Below are 25,396 nucleotides of genomic sequence, written 5' to 3'. Positions count from 1 at the left end.
TCCTTTCTCCTCGACACCCATATCAAACTGGCCTTCAGTTTTGTCAGCTCTATCTCAACTCTGAGCTCTTGGGAACGTCTCCATTGGTATGAATGAGCCAAAACTACCTTTCACCTACTGGTCTCCTACATGGATCCAAGGACACAGCGGCCAGAGGAACCGCGGTCATTTTTAAGTGTGAATCAGACTTTGTTTCACTCCTGTTTAAAATACTCCAAAACCTTCCTGGGTAAAGTTAGACTAAATCCCCAGCTTTTTAGTATCCTTTCTGCTTGCCCAAAATCTTTACCCAGCTTCCTCCTGAACTCCAGTATCACCCACCACAACCCCAGGGCACTCATATCTGCATCCTTTTCCGCCACACTAGCCCATGTTGGGTTTTTTTCCCAATACACTTATTAAGACTTGAGTGCGTCCTCTTTAATTAACTAACCTGTAAATCGTTTGCCTCCTCTTATAAGAATGTGAGGCAAGGGAGTTGTTCTATCCCCGACTTTATCACTAGGGCTTAGAATAACACATGCCATTTTGTAGGTGCTTAATAAGTGTTTGTCCACTGACTAGACATCAGAACAAAAATACTTTAAGCAGTAAAAGGAATATGACATGCCATCTTCTCATTAAATTCTGACAACGATTTTAATTTCTAAGGAATAGATAAACTTTTCTCAATGAATTTGATGGAAGAAAATATGCAAAACATCAGAGATCTTGGTTATGAGTAAGCATCTCAGTAAGGTTTCAAAGACTTTAAAAACTAGATTCAAAAATGGATAGCTTTTGCTGCTAAGTATCATTTTTAATCATAGTATTCTAACTACAGAAAAAGAAAATGTAAAAAAAATTAAATATATTTGGCCATCAGAATTGCCCCCAAAACAAATGTTTTGTTTTGTTTTTCCCAAAATAAATGGAAAATGTTCCCCTACCACCAAACTTTAAACTTAAAATGGCCCTTGGGCTATGCAATTAGAGAAAATGTCATTTTATTTGAAAAGTGCTGACCAGATTTGAGGCCAGAAATAGATTTGTGTCTCTTCTCTTCATCGCCTTTATCATCTTCATATATGTTTGCAAAGATCAATATCTGCTTCAAAAACTCTATGTTCCAATGTTACTTAGTTATCAGTCAAAATATCCAGTATTATTGAGTAAGACATATTTTAACCTTTTTTAATACAAGAAATTCTTGTTCACAAATTTCTATTTAATCCCATTCACATTTATTGGATTCTCCTCTTTCTGCTAAAATTGCACATTCTACTGTTCCAAAAGACATCATATTAAGCAAAGAGACACATCTTCATGAGAAAATTATATTCCATAGATAGACCATTTCTTTCTGCACAAAGAGTATGAACCACATCATGATTTATGCATTTGATTTGATTCTAAGAAACTATCACACATTTTTATACTATGATTATGTCTGCCTTGGGTCAGCTACACAATGATTTATTCATTGTATGCAATTAGACAGGACGCCAATTACAATAAGGAGGAGATGACGCTTCTTTGGGGTCTGCACTCTGATCATTAATAGGACTTGGACGTGTGGCCCGGGGTTTGCTTTCATGACTGATGTACACATATCTGCAAGAGTTGGTTAGTTTAGACACTCTGTTCTATTAAAGTTACTATATTTGGTTTCATTGTTGAACATGCCAAGTCCCAAAAGGGAGAATTGCAGTAAATAAAGATTAGAGTTGAGAATAAATTGAACACCGTAACCTCAAGCTTGTGATTCAGCTAGTTCAAATGCTAACTATTCAGAATAATAATTTTCTGTCTCCATGCAACAAACATATACTGCCTACTTTCAGTGACAGACATTAACTACAGGAGCTATAAAGTCAAAATCAAAGAGATTAATATACATTATCCCCAAGGATCCTACCAAAAATTACAAGGACTTTGCTGCCTTTCTTCTTGTCCACAGGATCCCTGGAAGACCCACACTTTAACTAAAGACACTGTTGATCTAAAAAGTTCAATGAAAATCCCGCAAAATTTTCTAAGTAATTCAACAAACACACATAAAAGTCAAAATTATTTAAGACAATTGTTTTAGTCTAAAAATTTACCTGAGGAAACTAATTTTATATCTTAATTATTCCACTAAACTATATGTCTATATGCATAAATTTTTTCAATGTTTTGAGTTAAACGACCAAGTCAGTAATCAATGTCCATCACCTTCAATATTAAGATATTTCTGACTGTTGTTTTCTTTATGGTGCAATTGGACTCAATCAAATGCTTAAAAAGAAAGAAGGAGGAGTGAGTCCCTGGCAGATTATACAATTTTGTATCACTGTCCTTTGCTCAAAAACTGTCATTATATTTGAAAGTGAGAAACAACTGACTAAAAAGTTTCCGTATGTTGCTTTCCCATTAATAGACACAACAGTAGCCATCACTTGCTCTGTTCCAGACACATGCATTTAAAACTTACAGCTGCCATGTAGTGTCTCCTCCATTTTCTGGGAAAGGAATTGAGGCTTAACGTCAAGGTGTTACAGGTAAGAAAGTGGCAGAGTTAATTGACCAGCACCAAATGGGTACTCTTACATATTTTCTCACTCTATTTCAATTTTTTTTAACAACAAAACAATTTTTTCAAGTGACTTATTTGTGGTTTCATTTCTGAAAATGTTTAACACGAATTTTAAAATTCTAAACACAGATATACTTGCCAAAAATTATATATTTATGTTTCTTTGTTACATTCCCTTTCTGTGTTTTTTCTATCGTAATAAAAATATTTTATTTTTAAGTAATTTCTTTATATAGAAGCATATTTATTCAATAGCAAGGTCTATGTTATAATTGGTAACATTTCTCCCTCTAGCACATACAATTTTCTTTTCTTGGCAAAATTCACAGTGAATACAATGTCTTTTGATCTTAGCATTTACCCCAAAATTGTAAATGTGTTTGGCCTTGCTTTTTCCAGAGGGAAAACTAAATTTATTGCGAGTTTATTATTATCAATATTTTTTAGTGTATATTCTCAGCATTAGTGAACTCTGAGCACTTTTATATTAATCATCAAATTACAATCTATTTTTTCCCCTTAGGATCCATCAAGTTTACTTTATTAAGGTGACAGATATGACAATTTTACTTGTGTATTACAAAATAAGGAATTTGCACTCTCCAGGACAGAAGGCATACTGTATACACAAGAGGCAGATGGCAGGCCAAAGCATGTTCCAGACAAGACCAGATTACAAAACTTAAGAGTGAAATAACAATCACTGTGCTCTTCTTGCGGAAGAGCAAAGATCCTATTAATATAAACAAATGATAGAGAAAAAAAAACTCTACAAGAGAATTGGGCTCCTTAAAATACAGCATTTCAGTGGATAATTTACTAATGCAAATGAGAAAGTTTGTGATGGCAGTGTGGGACACAGTGCCAGATAGAAATGAACATCTTCTGAAGTGAGAAACACACTTGAATTTAATTTGAATGAGTGTAGTAGCACCTTACGAGGAGCAGCCATCTTACTCATCCTTGTGCTGTTAGAGCCTGGCTGCTTACATGTTTACTGAAGGACCAGAAGCATGAACGGAGGACTACAAATAAGTCTCAAAATGAAAACTTATTGATGACTAGGTTAATAAAACATTAGTAGATACTCAACGTTTAGGGTCAAGCTGAGGTTTGGAGGTTTTTCCTATGTTGCCTACAATTATTTCTTGCCACATCTCCTAAACTACCAAATTTAGGAATAGTAATTAAAATATTAATAAATAATACTATATTAATTAATATATTTTAGTGATATCTTAAGTAATCCATTGCACTAAAAATCACAAATCATCACCACAGAAATATGTTTTAGCTTTCTATCGCTGAATAACAAATGACTACAAACCGACTGGCTTAGGACAACACCCATTTATCATTTCACAGTTATGTAGATCGGAAGTCTGGGTCAAGTGGGTTCTCTCCTTAGGGTCTCACAAGGCTAAAATCAAGGAGGCAGCTGGATTGAGTTCTCATCTAGAGAATGGAGGCCTTTTCTGAGCTCATTCAGGTTGTTAGAAGAATTCAGAACCTTGAGGTTGCAGGACTGAAGTTCCTGCTTTCTTGCTGGCTGTCAGCTGGGGAACATTCTCAGCTCCTAAAGGTCACCCACCATTCTCTGCCACATGGCCCTCCTGATAGCATGGCAGTGTGTTCCTTTAAGGCCAGCAGGAGTATCTGCCACAGCTTAGAATATCTGACTTCTTCCACCCCTGACCTTTAGACCTTCTTTGAAAGGGCATAAAGATTATTATCAATATTTGTTGATAATAACTACAATTCTATCTACTGCATCTTATGTCTGCATATTATGCTTACATGCTATAATCATACAGTATACCACTTTCACATGACTACAAGTATTAGAATAAAGTAAAATTATAATGAGGTTCTTCTGTTCTGGAACATACTAATCTGGGGACTAATGATACAAATAGGAATATATTTTCAAATCATCATATTTTTACATTTGTATCTGAATAAGTTACAGAAAAGGGAAAGAATGAATATACATGAGAGGCACAGAAATTCTTATTACAAATGTCACCGGACTTTTAGGTTTCATATGTATGTTAGAAGCATTTTGTAAAGTCTGAATTAAATGCCAACATTTGCGGGGCCGGCTCCGTGGCCCAGTGGTTAAGCTCTTGCGCTCCGCTGTGGCAGCCCAGGGTTCGGATCCTGGGCGCAGACATGGCACCGCTCGTCAGGCCACGTTGAGGCAGCGCCCCACATCCCACAACTAGAAGGACATGCAACTAAGACATACAACCGTGTACAGGGGGCATTTGGGGAGATAAAGCAGAAAAAAAAAAAAAAGATTGGCAACAGTTGTTAGCTCAGGTACCAATCTTTAAAAAAAAAAAATGCCAACATTTGCAACAACAAAATATATTCTATAATACTGATAATAGGAAGAATATAAGATCACTGAATAGAAGTATTTCCCTTCAACTGAGACTTGAGGAAGGCGTCCTCCCACTATTGCTCCCATAAATATCATACTTCTGCCTCCTACCCTTGCTAACTCTTCCCCTCAGCTTTGTCTGAGCTCTGCCAGAGATCGCTGCCCTGATTAATGATATCATACTGTCTGTCGTTGGCTGCTGCTAAAAAATGTTTGCTTCAGACGAATAATATCCAGACTGCATCTTATAGAGAAATTTTGAAACCTAGGGACAAGGGAGAAAAATCACTATTACCACCAAAGGGGCACTGTCTTATTTAATTAGGTTATAGTCTTTTTAATTTCCTAAATGGCACTGTGCACTTGGATTATTCAAAATGCTCAGTTCACTCTTAAACAATTTATCCAATGGAGATGAACTCACATATATGGGTACCCCAAGAAAGACTTCACAAATTAAGTATTAATTTTGGCTTACATACTCTAAGAAAGATGACATTTAACATCCAAATATATTTTTAGACTAATGGCAAAATTTATTAACCACTGTAACTAATTTGCTTTCTTGGAGCAAAAATCAACAAATATTAGGGAAAATCAGGTTAAAAACATACTTGCAGATAAAGAAGAATAAATCCAACTTGAGAAAGATAAGTGATACATTGAATAATTCCTACACTGATTATAGGAAGTGTGCTGTATTTTATTTTAGTTACTCAATCTGAGTGACTATAATATAGTTTTACTTATTTGCATCACTTTTTATAAAGTCGTTGATCTTGCTCTAAAGAATTACCCAAATTTTAAAAAATTTTGATTATTTTTAAATTGATTATATTTAGTTTAAATTTGACTATATTTAGTATAATTTCAATTTTGAGTATACTTATTATATATGAAAATCCACAATCAATTATGATAGAACTGAACATGGAAGTATTGAATATACAGAATGAAGACATTAGTGAAACGTGCTGTTCACATTGAGTCTTCTGCCAAATTCCTGCCAAATCTTTTTTTGGGTTACAGGAATTTGCAGTACCTAGATGGATGAATAACGTGAGTAATATCTAGTTTTGACTTCTGAAGTCATACCTTCAGCTGCTCTTCTGCTCTCATTTAGAGCTTTTGCACAATAAAGTCTTGATCACTTAATATCTGATTAATGAGCAGCAGACATGCAAATAAACGGAGACGAAAAGTAAATTGTCCACTTTAAGGTTGTGGGGAAATTGTCTACAATAATTTGCTAAAATGAGATAATTTATTTAGTTTCATATTAATTTGTAACCAAAGCCTATTTATAATATAGAAATACACACACAGTAACATTTAAGTTCAAAGAGGAATTGAGTTGGAGGATTCTGAGGAAGGGAGAATTCTGAGATGAATCAAGATTCCTGCCTCTTGGTGTGGAAGTCTCTTAAAACCCTCTCCCCTGGAGATAAGCAGAACCTGTGACTAGCTTGGGATATCATTCAGTGATTAAATTACGTTATATGGCACAAGTTATTTTGCAGATGTAAATAAGGCCTTTAATCAATTGACTTTGAGTTAACTATAAGAGAGATTATCTTGGGTGGACTTGACCTAATCAGATGAGCTCTCTAAAATAAAGTGAAGCATGAGTCAGAGAGACTGCAGGCCGGGAGGAAGAAAGCAAACAGGTAGGTTGTGAACTGCCTGCCTGTTAGAAAGGTGGACTCCTTGAGCTGAGAGCATCCCTGGCCGACAGCTAACTAGAAAGTGGGACCTCAGTCCTCCAACTGAAAGGAACGGAATTCCGCCAACAGCCTGAATAAGCTAGGAAGAGAACCCTGAGTACCAGATGGAAACCAGAGGCCCAATTAACACCTTGATTGCACCTGGTTAGATCCTAGCAGAGGATTCACTGCTTGGGCTTCTGAAATTGTGTGATAATAAATGCGTGTTGTTTTAGGATACTAAATTTGTGGTGATTTGTTACACAGCAATAGAAAACGACCACAGATTTTGGTACTGAAAGTGAGGTGCTGCTGTAACACCCAAAATGTGGAAGGACCTTTGGCATCAGGCAGTGACACAGTTTTGTTGAATTTTGAGAAGCATGGTAGGAAAAGCCTAAATTTCTTCAAACAGATGGTTAGTAGAAATCTGGACTTGGAGGGCTGCTGGTGAGGGCTCAGTTAGAAGTGAGGAACATGTTATGAGAAACTGGAGGAAGGGAGATCTTTGTTTTACAGTGGCAGAAAGCTTACCAAAATTGTGTCCTGCCAAGATATGGCAAGCTGACTTGTAAGGGACAAGCATTGGCTTTATAGCTAACTAAATTACTGAGAAAGCGTTGAAGGTGTAGCCTGGTTTCTCTGGCTGCTTAAAGTAACATGTGGGAGGGAAGAAATAGTTAAAGGAAGAACTATTTAACAAAAAGGAATTAGAACCAGATGATTTTGAAAGTTCTCAGCCTCTCCGGGTGGCAAAGATGTTAAAAATCAGAAATGAGTGCTGAAAGGGTGGCAGAGAGGAAAGGCTGAATGTGTGACTGTACAACCTTTGGTAAACCATCAGAGCATCAAAGGATCATAATGTCGGTAACTAGAAGGCCCTTTCAAGAGGTTAAAGAAAGTTGTGACTTACAGACCCTCTGAGTCAAACGAGAGGTCCTTTAGGAAGGTTAAGGGCAATGATGTTCAGCCATCTCAGGAGGAGCCAAAAAGAAAGAAAGGATTATCCTAAAGAGATTTATGGTTGTGGCATTTGTCTAAGGGAGCAAAAACCAGTGAATTTCAAACCAGGGCCACAAGGTTCTTGAGAAAATCGTTTCAGCAGAAAAATGGTCAGCTTGGACTGAAAGGAACAGAGAGTACCGAATGAAGAGAAGTTGTTGGAACCCCAAAACTCTAATGGCATGAAGCAAACTGATAAAACTACTCAGCTGCAAGCATATGCTGTCTTCCATGAGAAAGGAAAGATGACTCAGAGAGCAGAACCAAGAGCCTAGAGGGCGAAGTCTGTAGCTACAGAGGATTATTCCTAGAACTGGAAATATAATCAAGAAAAATCCAACATTTGCCCTGCTGGATTTCAAAACTGTTATGGACCAGGACTCCTGTTTACTCTCCATTGTCCTGTTTTTGTTTTTGTTTTTGCTTTTTTTGATGAGGAAGATTGGCCTTGAGCTAACATCTGTTGCCAATCTTCCTCTTTTTTTTTTCTCCCCAAAGCCCCAGTCTATAGTTGTGTATCCTAGTTGTAAGTAATTCTGGTTCTTCTATGTGGGATGCTGCTACAGCATGGCTTGATTAATGGTGTGTAGGTCTGCACCCAAGATCCAAACTGACAAACCCTGGGCTGTGAAAGCAGAGCATGTGAACTTAACCACTCAGCCATAGGGCCAGCTCCCCATTCTCCCGTTTTTGAACCAGAATCTCTGTAACTGTTATCCTATGCCTGTCCCACCATTGTGTGTTGAGAGTGTTGGGGCAGGCAACTTGTCTCTTTGATTTGATGGATCCACACACAGAAAGGAATTGTACCCAAGGGGCCAAAGTTCAGAGTCTTTCAAGGACTCACCTAGGAGCTTCATCTGCACCACATTCAGAAGGTTAGAATTTGGACTTTGAGTCAATGCTGTAATGGGATGCTCTTGGGAGCTTTGGGAAATGATGAAAGTGTTTTTCATCTGCAGGGGAAGTGAAGCATTGGGGGTCACCAGGTGGACTATGATAGGCAGAATTTTGTGATGACCCCAATATTTTCACCCCCTGGTATACAAGCCTTGTATATATTTTTCCCCTTGAGTGCAGGAAGAATCTGTGAATATCATAGAATATCACTCCATGATCATGTTACATTATATGACAAAAGGGATTTTGCATAAGCAGTTAAGGTCTTTAATCAATTAACCAAAGGGAAATTATTCTGGTTAGTCTTATTATCAACAAATATTTTGTAAAGTATGTAAAACAATGCTGACATATATGAGCTATATGAGTGATGCATAAGGTCTACCTATTGTTATCATCATCATCATCATCATCATCATCACCTTTAGAAAATGCGAGCTCTGTCCCTAACTCAAAAGTGGCAAAGTTATCCACAAGAGACTTTATGAGGCTGGAAGTCAGGCCTTACGTTCTTGCCTCAGTGCTGTCAACAAATCATTAAGCACAGGGTTGAGGGTGTGCAGGAAAAGCCAGTTAACTTCCCTGGATCTTTTGCTTTTCTGTTTGAATTCTGTTTGAAGCCCAAAATGTTTGGGATTGAAATAGATGGCCTCTAAGCTCTCCTCTAACCCCTAAAAATATCTGATGGTCCCAACCTTAGATTTTTACTCATATTAGAATATTGTCGAATATGCTCTAAGCATTTCTCAACAATGCAGTGGAGATACTATCTTATAAATGTAGGAACCAAGAAAAATATCAAGGTGGTTTCTTATTACTTGAGTAAGACAAAGCTGGTCATTGCTTTCACATCTGTAATCTTTACTCTATATGTGTGTGGGTGTGTATGCAGTAAAGATTAGAACCACCCATTTCTGAGTAGTAGCATTGATTGAAGTCTATTTCTTGTTTTGAAATTTTCATCTCATATCTGAATATCTTGATTTCAATGCAAAAGAAATTGGTCTACACCCACATACTTCATCACAGGATGACTTTGATCTTAGGTATATAATGGTAGAATTCTGCACAGTTGTAGCCAATGCAGAAAAAAGCCATAACAAAACTGCATAGGAACCGTGACACAGAGGATAAATCTGTTTCAATCATAAATGTAAATTTGTAAATTTGTGAGATAATCACAGAGAATGCCATTGTAATACTCATCATTCAAATGAGAATGATAATCCATCCACTGTGTAGGAGCATAAAGGATAGGGTGCTTTCTTCCTACGGAGGAAGAATGCCCTATTTCTTCTTCTGGATTAGTCATTGACAAGTCCACCCATGTGAATGACTTCTGGAGATCAATTAATTAGTTACATGGCAACTTTATCTTTCGGCTCAAATAGAAATATTTCTAATGATATGTGCACAGTACGCTATACGACATTTCTTGTATAAATAGAATTTTAAAGACTCACAGCACTCAATCAATCTTAGAGTTGAAAAGGATCTTAGAGGTTAGCCAGTCCTTTCCCCTACCCAACATAGACATTTTCCCTATGCCATTCATGCTAGATGATAGTCCATTTTTGAACCGAATCACCCCTCTATCCAGAGTCAATATCCTTGATGGGAATCTATTCACTTTTGGAATATCACAGCTCCCATGAGCTAGACATTTTTTCCTAAATGGCACTTAAATGTATCCCTACAATTAATTTAACAAACATTGCCCTTTTTTCATGATTCTAGAAGCTTCTGCATCCTGGTCAGCCTCTTCCAACTGATTCCTCTCCTCCTCATTAATAATACCCAGAAAAGAACAGACTATGCAATATGCATTTGACTAGTGCAGCTTCCCATGAGATTACCTTCTTTGAGCTGTTTATTGCACTTTCCTTAATATAAGCTAATATCGCATAAGAAATTTTTTGTCACTTGTACAGAAAGTATTGGCTCATATTGAGTTTGAATGAAATAAAAGTTTAAGAAGTCCTAGGAGTCAGGGTTCCTCTATACTATTGCTGTTTACTTGATATTTGAAACATAAGAATATATATTATAATTTAGCCCTACTATATTTTATGGTGTAGCTTGGATAAAAATTGCAGATTTTTGTGATATTTTTAAAAATGTGATTATATCACCTAACATACTAGATTGTTGTTAGTGCTGTCAAGTTAATTCCGACTCCTAGTGACCCCACATTAGCCCATATTAGCTAGCCCTTCCATTTTTGTGTCATTTAAATTAGATAGAAGTTCTCAATATATTATTATCCAAGGCTGATAAGAATATTTAATAAAGTACACTCCAACCCCTCACCAAAGGCACGATCTGTTGGAAACAGTAGAGCAATCAGCAGTGAAAACACCAAATGTGCTATCCTACAGGCTGAATCTCTTCATATTCTAGTCAAGAAAATGACAAGAATTTTGGGGGACAAATACCTTGCTGAAATAAAGACACACTTCCTCTAACACTTTGATCAACTACTGGAATAGAGACATAGATAGCAACATGCTGTTTAAATCCGCAATAATGCTGGGAGAATATTTAACACAGTCTATGATGGTATCAAGATTGAGAAAGACTGAGTGACGTTCAGTACTTCTGTGCCCTAGAATTCTCCAACTGCATAATTAGAAAGGAATTTAAAGACAAAACTTTCTATTCACTATATATGTAAAAGAATTGTCTAATACATTTAACATTTATGAATTGAAAAAATATTGGCTACTATGCCCATCATTGAGAAATCCTTGAAATTCTAAAATATTTTGTCTTTTCTATTTAACAAATGTATAGTTTCAAATTACAAGGTGCTGATTCCTTAAAGATGCATTTCTCAGGATTACTTTTCATTTGTATAAATTTATCAGACATGAATTATTCAAGGTTTCTAAAGAACACTCCAAATATACATCCATTAATATGACTCATTATTTGTTAGAACACAATTTTTGAAAAAGTGCTGTGCTTTGCACATAATCCTGAGTATAACCCATTGTGCCATTTTAAATATTTTCTGAAGCTTTTTCTATTTACTCTCTTCCCAAGCAATTCTCTCTCTTTGCCGACTTTAATTGGAACTCTGCAGCCACAGACCTACTTCAAATCAATGGGACTGCAAGAGAAGCCTACTAAAGAGAACCCACCAAATATTTTTAGGCAGGTTTTTAAGATTCAAACTCAAACTTCATCACAAGCTGCTGCATCAGTTCCATATGCTTTGTAAGAGTGAAACCAAAGACAAACAGAAGTCATCCTGTCCCAGTTGAAGGATGTGATCGGTCTTTAGCAAGGCTGTGATGCATGTGCTGAAATCAGGAATCAAAATGTAACATGGAACTCCCTCCCGTCAATGGATCAGAATGAAGGACAGAAGCTCTCAGTGATTTTAACCACTTATTAAGGCACACCTTGCTGTGCTCAAACGACATAAAGAAAACACCAGGAGCAACAGCTTATGAAGACTTATATCCTATGACACATTTGAAGGACAAATAGTCAAATGCAGAGAATCTTACGTTCTTGAAAGGATGTGAAGAGCATCTGAAATCGGCTGTTTCGACTGCCCTCATCTGCCCACAGGCGGATTACCCCAAGCCCTGTGCGGAGCATGACATCGTTAGCCACCGTGCTACAGAACTTAGCTTTCAGATCCTCCACAGAACTGCTTCCATCATACACGGCCACAAAATTCCTTTTGCATTCATTGGAATTCTGCATCTCATAGTCCAAGAATCGTAGGTAGATCTGCAAAACAACAACAAAGATATTGTAATTTCCCAGAATCAAAATATGAAAGAGTTCAGTAAGTACCAGAATGTCCTTTCTCTTTCTCACTGTCACAAGACAGTCTTGATTGCAATCAGTCTTATTATTTTTCCCCTGTGGTTAGTAAGAAGTAAAGATGTAAGACTAAAATCAAATTGTGCTTAATATTTTTTCAAATGTTATTATTCTTTCTTTATTTCAATATACCATTTCCCATAGTGGAGCATTTTTACTCAAATGATCCTTATTCCTTCTCATAACTTAGTTTTCCTTAGTTTGTTTAAGTGAAATAATGTAATGTGAAATCAGAGACTATCTTTTGATACTATTTGTATTAATACAAATTATTTATTTCCATACATTTTGGAAATAAATTAGTAAATAACTACACTGCTTCATTTTTGAGGCAGAGTACATAAAAAAACAAACAAAACAAAGCTAATCCATCATCATTCTCACTATAACATAGTCAAGACATTTAGCTAAGTCCACATAAATGACATTAAATTGACATTTAATGAATAAAAAGTACTGTGCAACTTACTTTATAGATTATTTTTAATTACTCCCAACAACACTATATGCTTCTATTGTCATATTGAGATGAAGAAATTCAGACTATGATGGTATAAGTTGGAAATGAGAAACGAGGCCCATCTGACTCTCTAGTCCATAATCCTCCCACACTATGATACTGCTTCTGACATACTGTTTCACGATCAGCAGATGTTATTTGACTTTGTTCCAGTGTGCATTAAAAAGTCACAAGCAATTAATTCAAACAAATAGTATTTCAAGCAAATAATAAAATGTCAATTGTGGTAAATTATATGCAATAATTCACAAAACAGGGTATTCATAATATAAATCTGAACTATGGCATAAAAACATAACACAGTATGTTGCAGACTTACAAGGAAACGAAAATAAAATGTGAAGTCCCAAGTCAGGAAATCTTCATTTAACTTTGAGAAAGAACAAAAACAGAGAAATGTCGGGAAATAGACAAAACTGAGAAACAATATTAAGTGCTTGAGTTTCATTATGCTTCATGGGTGAGAAGGTTTTCATTGTAGGCAATCTGCAACATTTCAGATGGAAGTGTGGACAGCAATAACAAAATGGAGTAGCATACGTCAAGGCTTCTAAAATGGAGCTGGGAGGCCAGTAAGCAAGTGGGCTTATGCGTGTCTCCACCCAGAGGGAAGGTAACTTTTGAACTGTGCTTCACTGCTGTCACCTTGACCTTCTGTCAAGAAATATGCTTACTCCCATAGATAAGAACCTTTTCTCTTAGAGATGGCCGGAGCGACCAATCATGTAGAGCCGAGAAGTAACAATTGTTGCCTGCACCAATCGCAGATCTTGTAGAACAATCTACTTGATTTCTCTGTTTTTGCCTTTATAAACGCTCATCTCCTTTGTCTTCCTCAGAGCACATTTTGGGTTTCTACACGAATCCGTGTTTCCCAAATTGCAATTCTAATTGCCCAAATAAATATCCACTGTTTAAATTGTAGTGGATTTTCCTTGGTCGACAGAAGCTGTCCTAAAATTTCCAGATACTTTGATGCTGACTTTAAATTAACGGCCATTACTATAGCCTTATACAACAACACACTAGGAAAGCCTGCATTTTATTTATTCCCAAGTTATTACTTTAGTTTACTATATTTTTTCATAGAAAAAATATTTTATTTTATATCATACAATTTTTAAAATGTAAAATATTTAAAATTTATATATTATTCTATATTTATTCTATCAAACGTTCAAATGTTACTCACATAGTCCATCTGTGATCTACCCTTCCCAAGCAATATTACATTCCTGAACAGTATCCAGAAAATTCCAAAAATAACCACTTTACAAGGCACATCTGAAAATATTAAATCTTTCATGTTTTTACTAAGTAGTTTCATTTTCCAGTTTTCACATGGATTTGTAAACAGAGATTGGGTCTTTCAGATGACCTTTATCAGGAATCTGGAGCAAAGGAGCCCAAATGACCTGCTTAAGGATAGTAAGCCAATGAATGTGGGAGCCTTAAATTGGATTAAAACCTGTTAAGTCTTGTTTTAAGGCTCTTTTCACTACACCCCATCGCCCCATCCTGACTAAAAGTAAACAAATTGAAAACACTATAAAAATATAAATATGTGTAAAATCTATGTACTCATAAGGTAATAAACTTGTTAAATGCAACAAAAATGAAATAAAGTACATTCTTTATCAAATAAAGAAGTATACTCTCAAATACTATCAATAAGTCTAACCTACTTTATTAGCCCTCAAAACAATATGCAATTTCAATTGTAAATATATAAAGTTACCAAAAGGAGAAAACGCTGACTAGGGGAAGTGAGACGCTTCCTTTTGAGTGTCATGTAAAGTAACCCCTCCCTCCGATGTTCTTACAACCAAGACCAAACACTTACAAAAACCAAATGCTATGCCCACAGGAAGAAAAACAATTCCTTAAAGTAATCATTTGACTAATTCAAGAAAGAAAGATATTTGAAGGCCTCATGTTTTCAGGTTGAAATGTTTCAGTGGCCTAATGTGTCTGAAGAATTATTTCAAGTTTCTTTCTTACGCTGCATGTGGCAAACAACTGAAAGTACTTATCTGTTATTTGGTTCCTATTGGCAATAACGTAAGTCTTTGTGCTAAGGCATTATTTCACTCAAATCTCTCAACAAGAGACACTTCTAATAACCACTTTAAGATGAAAACACTGAGGTTTGGGAAAACCAAATAACTTTCCCAAAGTGACATAGGTCGTGAAGTAACGGATTGGTATTGAACTCAGATCTGCCTGACACGTTGCTCCTTATTATCACGCTATGCAGCCTCACATAAAGTTAAAAAATATTCTCTGACTCATAGTCCAGAAAGAAAGTTAAAATCTTAAGAAAACAAACTAAAACAAAATAAATAAGCAAGCCAAGCAAAGCCATTTCCATTTTCCTAAGGCAGCTAGGAAACATGTTGAGTATCAAGATATAAATGAGATTCATAGAAAATGTGTGTCCCTCTGAAAGAAATGATTGCCTTAAATTTTCTTAAAAAAATAGGATTATTTTATAGAGGAATATTGCCATAGTTAGAAGGGCCATTTGCTTATTTGGCCCATGTTTTTTCATTTGACAGTTCTAGAGAGTGTCCATATTTTCCATGTGAGGTGAGGGATTTACGTTCTTCCATGAAGCACAATGACCGAAGTCTAAGGACCTCCTGTATTTAAAGGCCATTCTTATTAGAAAGAATACCATTTATAGAGGAAGTGAACAATTACAGTCACTAGATTTTATATATTCACTTCTGAAGCATTCAATTATTTTTTTAACTTCATTTTTTTTAATCCTTCAAGAAAAGAAATAAAATATTCCAGTGGGTCTTAGCTTTCCTGAGTGCAGAGCTGCTACTGCAAAACTTACACGTCATTAGCCAGAAAAGTGGTCTCCCACACCAGCTCTAGTACACATCATAGATCCATGATCATAGCAAAGCCCTCCCAATACCATGATGTAAATGATACTGTCTCGTCAGTTAAAGCTTCTGCCATAATATCACCAAGGGGAAGAGTGCCATATGACAGGGTTTTTATTTAAGGTAGGAAACTGCAGAAAACTCTTTAGTTTCTCTGCTGAAGAAAAGGGAAAATGATAAACAGAATAATATATAACTCCAGTAAAATAGTCAGATTGCAATCTCTTCTCAGTGAATCACTTTGATGCATTCTTCTTTCTAATCAATCACAAAGAGTTTGAGCCGACACAATGTTTTACTGAGCAGGACATAGGAAGCTTCAGAACACATAAGCAATTTCTAGTAATATCTGTCTTCCAAATCACACTAAAATGGAGAGCAGAATCCCTTTTGTATACTTAGAGCAAGTAAATCTAGCTAAGTAATATATTTACAAACATTTAATACCACCCATTCAACCTGGTTCCTCCCCTTATGTCACAATGATACGCAGATAACAGATATTTTGGGGGGCAATTATTTAGGACTTGCCAGAACAGGTTTCTCCATGATAAATAAAAATTACGCCTACCACAACCCAAGAAAAACTGCCCATGGTTTCAATACTACTTTACACTTTTATAAATAAAGCCACATTCTAAAATGTGTGTAGTCCAGGACTTCCGTGGTTGCTGTTTTATTTGTGACCAGACATGCCAGGCCCTATAATTTTAGCTAGGCTATCCCATGAATTTGGAGGGTTGCAGCATCCTCTTTATTTGGAGGAGAAAACCAGAATATTATATTCTTTCCTGAGATGTTTATAAAACACACACTCTATGACAAATCTGAAATAACAATATAAAATGATTTTCTCTTACACATAAAGTATCAAAGTATTTAAAGTCCATCTGAGTAACCCTTCCACATCTGGAGACTGGTGAGAAACTGAGATTTTACTAAAAATACAAAAGTTGAACCATAACATTTTTATTGGTAATTACCTGGCCAGTTAAAATTTTCCTTTTGTTTACCCAATTTTATTCTCATTTTTGGAGATAATGAGGGCAGACTCGATCTTTAGAATCCTAAAATTCATGTTGTAATCAATTATAGTTTCTGCGCTTCATCTATTCACTGGTTTTCTCCTTGCTCCATAACCAAGTCCCACAAATTTAGCAGCTTTAAACACCCATTTATTATCTGCAAGTTCTGAAGGTCAGAAGTGCTTGTGGACTGGCTAACAGTGTTCTCTGCTAAAGGTGTATGAGGCTGAAAACCCAGCTCCTTCAGTTCTGGGACTAAGATCCCTGTTTTCTTGATGACCATTCACCAGGGATCACTTTTATCTCTTGGGAAACCTTCTTAGTTCCTCTGACTCTCTCACTTCACTTTTGCCCACAGCCAGAGAAAACTCCGCTTTTAAAGGGCTACTGTGATTAGATTAGGCTCATCTGGATAAACTCCCTTTTGATTCACTAAAAGTTGACTGATTGGTAACCTTAATTGCATCAGCCAAACCCTCTTTGGCCAGGTCACTTCGCATATTCAGGTGTGTGATGTTTTATCATAGTCACAGTCCCAGGGATTGGGCTGGAAATCTTGGGTGTCATCTCAAGATTCTGCCTACAACAATTAACTTCATCATATACCTTTAGCAAAACCTCATTGCAAAACATTGACATTATACTTGTCAAGTTTTCATGTTTATTTTATTCTAATTTTATTCAAAACATTTTTGAATTAACAACATATTAACTAATTTGAAATTTTAAATGGTAGGTAATTATTAAAAGCTAGAGTTTTATTCTCCCAAGAGCTTAATCATTAAATTAATTATCTTCACTTGTACTTTTATAAGCCTTTTGACTTATCTCTTTTCCTCTCTTAACAAATTTGACAATATCTCCAAATAGTGTGGTTCTAACATCACACTGGACAGGAAGTCAGGAGATGATCTTGCCTCAGCTCTGTTAGTAACCAGCCAAATATTTGGACAAGTCGCCTATCATAGAGTCATTGAGTTTTTGTCTTAAAAGGAGTTTAATATTATCTATGCCAAAAAAATTACTTGATTTTTAAAATTATTATACAAAATCTCTGCCAAACTTTACTTGGATTCCTCCTGTGGAATCACATTTGATCTTTGGGTAGCTCATTATTAAAACAAAAACAAAAACCTTCTCTATATTGAACCAAAATGGTATTTCTCTAGAGAGGTTCAAGCATTCAAATAAATTGCAGTACTTAAAACCATGCAGATTAAGCCTTAGTCTCTTATTCCTCTGTCACATGACAGGGCTTCGCATGTTTGAGGATTGGTACCTGGTCCATTTTTCTATGTATTTAGCAGTTTATTTTTTCCATGAGTTTTAACTGAATGGCAGACATTTTGCTTGGCACTGAAAATCCAGAGAGAAATAAAGCCCAGCCTGCATGGATTGACATGCAGAGGGTCACCAGGATTTCATCACCCAACTGTCTTTTCTGGTAGTTCTTTTCTGGGCCATATAATCCAGAACTGGACCATAATACTCTTCTACCATCCTTGCTCAAGAATCTGTATAAATACTGAATAGAGGCATATTTCAGAGGCATATTTCTACATCCCATTGTTAACACATATAGAAACTCATTATCCTGACTCAGCTTATTCATCTGTTAAATGAACTAGTCAGTAACAAGTTTTTAATGTTCTTTCTGGCTTTGCTGTTCCAAACTCTAAGAAATCTGGATTAATCACTTTCTAATTAAAGGCAATTATCTATATCACTATTCTCAAACAAAAGAGAGACCAAATACTATATTTTCTATTTGTCAAAAGGCTAAGAAGCAATATATACTTGATATAAATTTTAATAGAACCCAAGTAAACTATTTAGCACTTTCATTGTGCAATATGTTTCAATTATCAGTTATCATTCAAATATTCACCACGAGCATTTCAAATGTAACCTGTGCTTTGATAGTCTATTCTCATAAGCTTCTAGGAACTCCATAAAAATAGAAAGCCCACATAGGCAGTCAGCTCCAGTTCTTGCTTTTCTTCCCAGTTATTCAAAGCCACTTCCTATCCTCTAACCTTTAATTTAGCAGAGAAACCCTGTCACAATAGAGCCATCTTTGTCCAGCTCTGCAGGCAGCTTCCCCTTTGGGTCATAGAATGCCAAATTCTGTAACAGACAGGTACACCGGGTATTGTTGGGTCTGGCATGGTACAAAAGACAGCCTATTTACCAGCTGGAAAAAAATGGTGTGTGTTTGCACTCTCATAAAAGCCCTGTCTTTAACACTGCAGTGACAAGGATGCTGGTTACGACAGTGTAGTGGGGCTTGAATGTTTCCTGTCGAAAAAAATGTAAAAAAATCTTTCATTCATACAGTTTAAGAAAAATGAATAGCACTTGCCCATGAACCCACAGATTATGTAAGAAAGCATAATAAACTGCAGTCTAGCTCCCTTATAATCTATGTAGTGGGTTGGGTTTTATGTCACTGATAGTGCTTGATTTTTTAAAAAATTTTTTTCTTTTTTCTCTCTTTTTTTTTTTGTGAGGAAGATTGGCCCTGAGCTAACATCTGGTCCCATTTTCCTCTATTCTGTACGTGGGACGCTACCACAGCATGGCTTGACAAAGGGTGCCTCAGTCCGTGTCTGGGATTTGAAGCAGCAAACCCTGGGCCACCAAAGCTGAGTGTGCCAACCTACCTACTATGCCACCAGGCCAGCCCCTGATAGCCTCTGATTTTTTTTAAAGGAAGAATCACTGTGTCTTTCTTCATAATAATTCATTTTTTCAAAGATTTGTTCAGATGTAAAGAGACCTGCAAGTGGCAAAGCTGGAACCTGTACCATGGTCTCTGAATTCCAGGAACTGGGAGTTTGGGGAACGTGTGGCACACTTCCAAATTATATGCAAACCCCAGAGACATATTCATGGGAAACCCAAGTGAAGAAAGACAAAAATATTTCCTGACATACCAACTTCCTCAAGGATAGCTCTGATTTTTCCCTCTTCCTGAATATTCAGCCACCAAATTCTACTGTATCTATCTTGAATAGTTCCTCCGTCTGTCTACCATCATGGCCTGGCCTCAGTCACCAGTGTCACTGCTACAACTTCCTGGTGAGTCTGCTGTTTGCCGTGTTAACCCTTCTCTCCTTACATCACAGGCAAAAACTATTTTTCCAGGATGCAGATCTGATCACATCACCTTCCTGCTTCACACTCTTCCGTATGATGAAGATAATAAGAATAATAAGACGTTTTCACATTTTGAGGTAGACGGGGAAGCCATTCTGGTTTAAACCTGATTTGGCCTAAAACTTGTTTTTCCCAGAGCAGCCTGATTTATGGTCCATTGAACACGTATTGTATGTCCACTTCAAACATTTTCCCAAAGCAGAGATCGCACTCCTTAAACACAGGGATGAACGTCACCCTTCCTCTGATGCCAATACCAATACTTCTTTGAAGAAAAGCTTTTCTTCCCAGAAAACCGAGGTCAAGTTGACCTGCTGTCTATGTGGTAAACTGCAGCAAAACATCTTGTGACATTGATAAGAAAAAATTGTAGTCCTCTCACGTATGTTCTTTGTTCTGAAACAAAATGTAACCACGCTGCAAACCACGCTTCTCTGGACTGCTTTCTTCCCTGGTGGAGACTGCACTTCTGGGCTAGTCCTCAGCTTGACTCAGATAAATATCACCGTATCTTTCCAATCTATAGATTGGTTATTGATTATTTTCATGGACATATATATCACTAATGCTCTCAGGATGAATCCAGGCTCTTTAACGGGGACCTACAGAGCCCTTTGGCTTAATGACTCATCATCCACTTCTATACTCATACTCTTACTTGGTCACATGCAATTACTTCAATGCCTGAGAAAGCATAGTGTCTACTCCATGACTTTATAGATGCCACTGGCTCTACCTTAAGAGGCCTTCCCACCTTGTCTACGTGATACAAGACTAGTTCTCATTAAGATTCACCCTGACTGCTGTCCGATTCTCCCTTCGGCTTACCTTACCAGGTGTATGTGGTCATTTCCCTCTCTCTACGACACCTTATAAACACATCAATGATCTTGTCTTAGTCCTTCAATTATTTTGTTACAGATCTATCTAAGAATTAAACTGGAAACATGAGGACAAGGGCAAGTATGCTTTTTCATTTCTCCAGCAGGAGGATTGAGACTTTATGGGGTCACTAAATCTATTAATTAACTAACTAACTGTTTCAACCTCAATAAATAGTCAACTACAAATCTAACAAATCAGTAATGCGTGGTTGTAACTATGCTCAATAACTGAGGAATGACAATAAAGGGAGAGGGATAAGCAGAGAATCAACACTCCATATCTATGACAGCTACGAGTACAAAACTATTCATCCCCAGTATTGCTTAAGATACATCCATAAGAGGATGAATATGGTTGTTCTAAAGAAGTCTTTGCAAAGTAATGGCCTGAGTCTGGTCCATAATATATTTCATTTAATACATATATTTTCAATTTTCAAAATTTGTTGCTAGCATTTTTTTTTTTTTTTTTTTTTTGCTGAGGAAGATTCACCCTGAGCTATCATCCATTGGCAAGCCTCCTCTGTTTTTTGCTTGCAGAAGACCAGCCCTGAGCTAACATCTGTGCCACTATTCTTCTATTTTGTATGTAGGACACCTCCACAGCATGGCTAGTGACTGGCATAGGTCCGCACCCAGGATCTGAACCCATGAACCCAGGCTGCTAAAGCGGAACACTTGGACCCTTAACTGCTCGGCCATGGGGCCAGGCCCTGAAAGCATTTAAAAGTAAAGGATCAACACAAAATCTGGATTCTGAGCATGTTATTAAAAAATAATAGAGGACTCAGTTATGCTGGACTGACACTTTCTCCTGATTACAATCAAAAGGAGCTTGATAGGCTGTGAAGCACTGGCTGGCCCCTTTGCACGGGCACTGGCTGTCCTAGGTCCTGCCCAGCACTGTCTCACAGGTTTATTTTATATTCCAGAGATACATTATTTTGTAAGTCCTGGACAATTTCATCTGTAAATATGATTTTAGGTTAAAAAGCAAACACACTGCAGATGCTGACAACAAGGGCGTAAGTATAATTATACTTAGAACCCATTTCAGTCCATTTTTCAGAGAGGTAGTTACATTAGAGTCTCTCGTCCAGGTTATCAAATGATCTCTTCAGCCCTCTCCGTATTATCCATCACGCTGAAAGTTACATTGGACAAGGGAAGACAAGTTGCATTTCAAAACCAAAATAAAATGATAGCTTATGTTCTAGTGTACTAAAACATGTCCAGTTGGCTCAACGCAGCGCACGCCATAGGCTATAGACACTTCCCAAGTCAATCGCCAAATTTGTTTCACCTGAAGACTGACCTTGGATCGTGGAGGCGCTCGGATGTACCACTTGCAATCAACGGCCTCGCTAGCAGAAGCTTTGCCTTCCTTCATAATTTGTATAGACTCCACAATTCCTTCAGGACCGCCCATCTCAAACTCACACGCTAAATAACAAAACGCCAAACAAACATACAAAAATGGAGCTTGAATAATAAACCAAAAGTATATTTCATAGCAGAAAACAAAGGCCTCTGAACATTATTAAATATCTATTTTACCAACCTGGTAATGGTTTCAAAACTCCGAGGTCCTTAAAGTCAGGATCTTAAAAAGTGAGAAGAAGACAGTTAGTCTTATTCTGCATTTATGTCTTAAAATGATGCTGAGTGATGTACCATTAAATTATTCAGGAATCTGCCTAAAAAACTGCATTAGGGGAAAGTAAGTGGTTAAATAGAAACTGTGTGATAATGTTAAGACTGAAATGTTAATTTACAAAACATGTTATCATTACTACAGGGTTTTTATCAATACAGAAGAAGCTATTTTTAAAACTTTCCAATCTCATTCCTTCATCTAATCATCAAATAAAAATCTTACTCCTTATCTCTAACTCCAGAATCAGACAATAGAAGTTTTTGTAAAATGTATCCATAGGTAATTCAAGGTTTGGGTAAACTTTTATCTATTCTAGATACAATTATTTTGTCTGATTTCAAAGATCCTGTAAATTGCTGAAACAATTTTCAATGGAAATATTGGAAGCACGAGGTTAAGACATAAAATCTAGCGTTCCTCTCCCCTGGCAGACTGCACTGTCCTGTTTTCATCGAATCTTCTTTCCTAACTTTTCATGCCACGCTAGCCTTCACAGTATTCCTCAGTATTCTGTGTCCACTCAACAACCACTCTCCTCCTGGTCTTCCTCTCACTCTCCCCCAGGTCCAGCTATCTGACATTCTCCACTCAAGTACGCACTTTGGGGGAAACTTGATTTTTGAGCCTCAGACGTGTCCTCACTGCTATAAGCCAAAAATGGTGGACCCATTTCCATTTCTGGAAATGATGTTGAGATAGGTATACAGCCAGTGAAATAAGAAGGGGGCCCTGTTGGAGGGCTTCTGAGAAAGTTTTTCCCGATAATAAAGACAGGCAAATCATGTCTAGTTTTCCCGGCTCATGTCATGGTCATGTTTGTACTGGACCCTTTGGGATCGTGTGCAGTGGCCAACTTGTGATGTTGACAGGTGCTACTCTGAGAAAATGGAACTCTTATGATGAGCAGAATGGAAACACGAACTGAGTCCTTACCTATATCACTGGGCACCTTATTAACCTAATCTGGAGTTGCACTTCTCTTGGCTTTTTGCTTTTTGAAATAATGCACATCCTTATAGTCTCAGTTACATTGCATTGGATTTTCTTTTATTTGTGGGCAAAGGCATCAGAGGCTATGATTTATCTTGGAGACACATGTATCCAATTTAAAAGATGATTGCGAAATTTAATTTCTTTTCACTACTATGGTATTAGCTATAAATTAACAACCTTATAAAGTTAGAAATATTTTGTGAGACTGAGCAACAGTGATCTAGGACTGAAATATAAAAGGGCAGCGCTTTTTCTGGAGGGAGTTAGTTCTGGACGTTAAGACTCTGTGCATGTGTGTCTGTATGTATCCAAGTGTGCCTCTTCACACGCCTGTGTGCGTGGATGCACTGAGCCCATAACTGCAGGCTGACTGGATTAGTGTACTTATCTTCATTACAGTTCTTTTATTTTTAAATTTTGTTAAACAGTAATGTGTACTGATCTGTTGAAACTGAAAGGCCTGGACCAGCCGTGCTACCGTTTAGTTCTACCAGCCGTGCAGATTCACTTTGCTATAGGACACAATCAGAATGTGGTGATACATTTTGAATCAAGATACAAATTCCTTTGCATAATTGTTTTGAAAACAATTTTTTTACCTTTTTGGAAAAATAGAAAGAAGGAAGTACCTGTATGCACTTTCCATGAAAGAAGCAGAAGTGAGGACAACATAGCCAATTTGGAGGAGGATATCCCCTCGTAGGGGTTCTCTCCTTCATCTATCACTCAGATTGGTTTTCACCATGAAGCAGCTTTATTGGTATTGAAGAGACCCATCCATATTTTCCTTCTTTTTGCATCAAGCTTGTCCACTTCAGTTATCAGGGTTCTTTATTATTCATTATATCATTTTTACTACTTTGCATAATGCTTGATAGGTATTATTGCTACTCACTATTTCCTTTTGGATTAGAATGTTTCAGCCTTGCATGGCTGTTCCCATGATTCTTGTGGAAATGTAGCTGGTATTCTGTTTTCTAGTTTGAAGGCCAACATTTGTTATTTTTATAACTCATGCGAGACAAAGTTGAGAGAATTGTCAGTTCTAGGAATTGAAAATGCATTTTTGACTGTGCATTATTGGTGAGAGCACTGATGCCTTAAAGAAAACTAGGAAAAATTGGTTTCTGCAAGTCTGTTTGAATTAGCTGCCTGTAATATCACAACCACAAATATAGATGGCTGACATGACCTGAAAAAATAAACAACACAAAACAATAATTTCCCAAAACAGCCTTCATTGAATTTAAGAACATTAAGATCGATCTATTGCCCCAGGTTACTTGGCAGAAGCACAATGAACTTGGACTTAGTAAGCTATCTTCTACTCCAGATCTCCCCAAATCGATTCTCCATCAAGCAACCTGGATCAACTTTAAAAGACATAAATCCAATCATGATACTCACCCGCCTTTCCATTGCCCTGAGAATAAAACCATGACTCTTAATGGACTCTAATGCCCTGCATGTTCTTGGGCCTGACCACTTCTCCTCTCAAAATGTGCTGACCCTTTCTGTTTCTCCAATGCTCAAGGCTATTTCCATCCTCTGCACTTGGAGCTTGCTCTTTTCTCTGTCTGCCATAGCTGTCCCCCAGCTGTTTGCATAGCTGGATCTTTCTCATTCTTCAGTTCTTGGCTCAAATATTATCTTCGCAGAAAGCCCTTCCTGGATGACCCTCTCTAACACAGAATTGTGTCCCACTTTCTTCTCTCCGTTCATGGTTTTTTAAATCACAATTCACTATTATTTTGCTATTCGTTTACTTTTTTTACTGACTGTACTCACCCTAGACTATAACGTAGTATGCTCTCTAAGAGACGTTATGTCTACTGTTCCTCTCTCTATCTGGGACCTAGAATACTGCTTGGAC

General features: G+C 37.0%; 1 protein-coding gene across 7 annotated transcripts in view; it reads right to left on the bottom strand.

The window, feature by feature from the left end:
* The window catches only part of NETO1 (neuropilin and tolloid like 1), a 104,420-nt gene that overhangs the window by 17,311 nt on the left and 61,713 nt on the right, over window positions 1-25,396 (bottom strand). For 5 of the 7 annotated variants that reach the window (XR_011504362.1, XM_044774872.2, XM_070512862.1 and 2 more), the window contains exons 5-7: window positions 22,435-22,476; window positions 22,189-22,316; window positions 12,064-12,292 (exon numbers count right to left, since the gene is read on the bottom strand). Coding sequence is in view for 4 of the 7 variants with exons in the window: in XM_044774872.2 (XP_044630807.1) it covers window positions 12,064-12,292; window positions 22,189-22,316; window positions 22,435-22,476 (399 nt within the window). In the remaining 3 variants the exon portion in view is untranslated. The remainder of the gene's footprint in view (window positions 1-12,063; window positions 12,293-22,188; window positions 22,317-22,434; window positions 22,477-25,396) is intronic. The other 2 variants (XR_011504363.1, XR_011504364.1) reach the window with 2 other exon arrangements.

This window comes from Equus asinus, chromosome 7 (assembly GCF_041296235.1).
Source record: "Equus asinus isolate D_3611 breed Donkey chromosome 7, EquAss-T2T_v2, whole genome shotgun sequence".
Taxonomy (NCBI): Eukaryota; Metazoa; Chordata; class Mammalia; order Perissodactyla; family Equidae; genus Equus; species Equus asinus.
The sequence above is the reverse complement of the archived record's forward strand: the minus strand, read 5'-3'. Positions and strand labels throughout refer to the sequence as shown.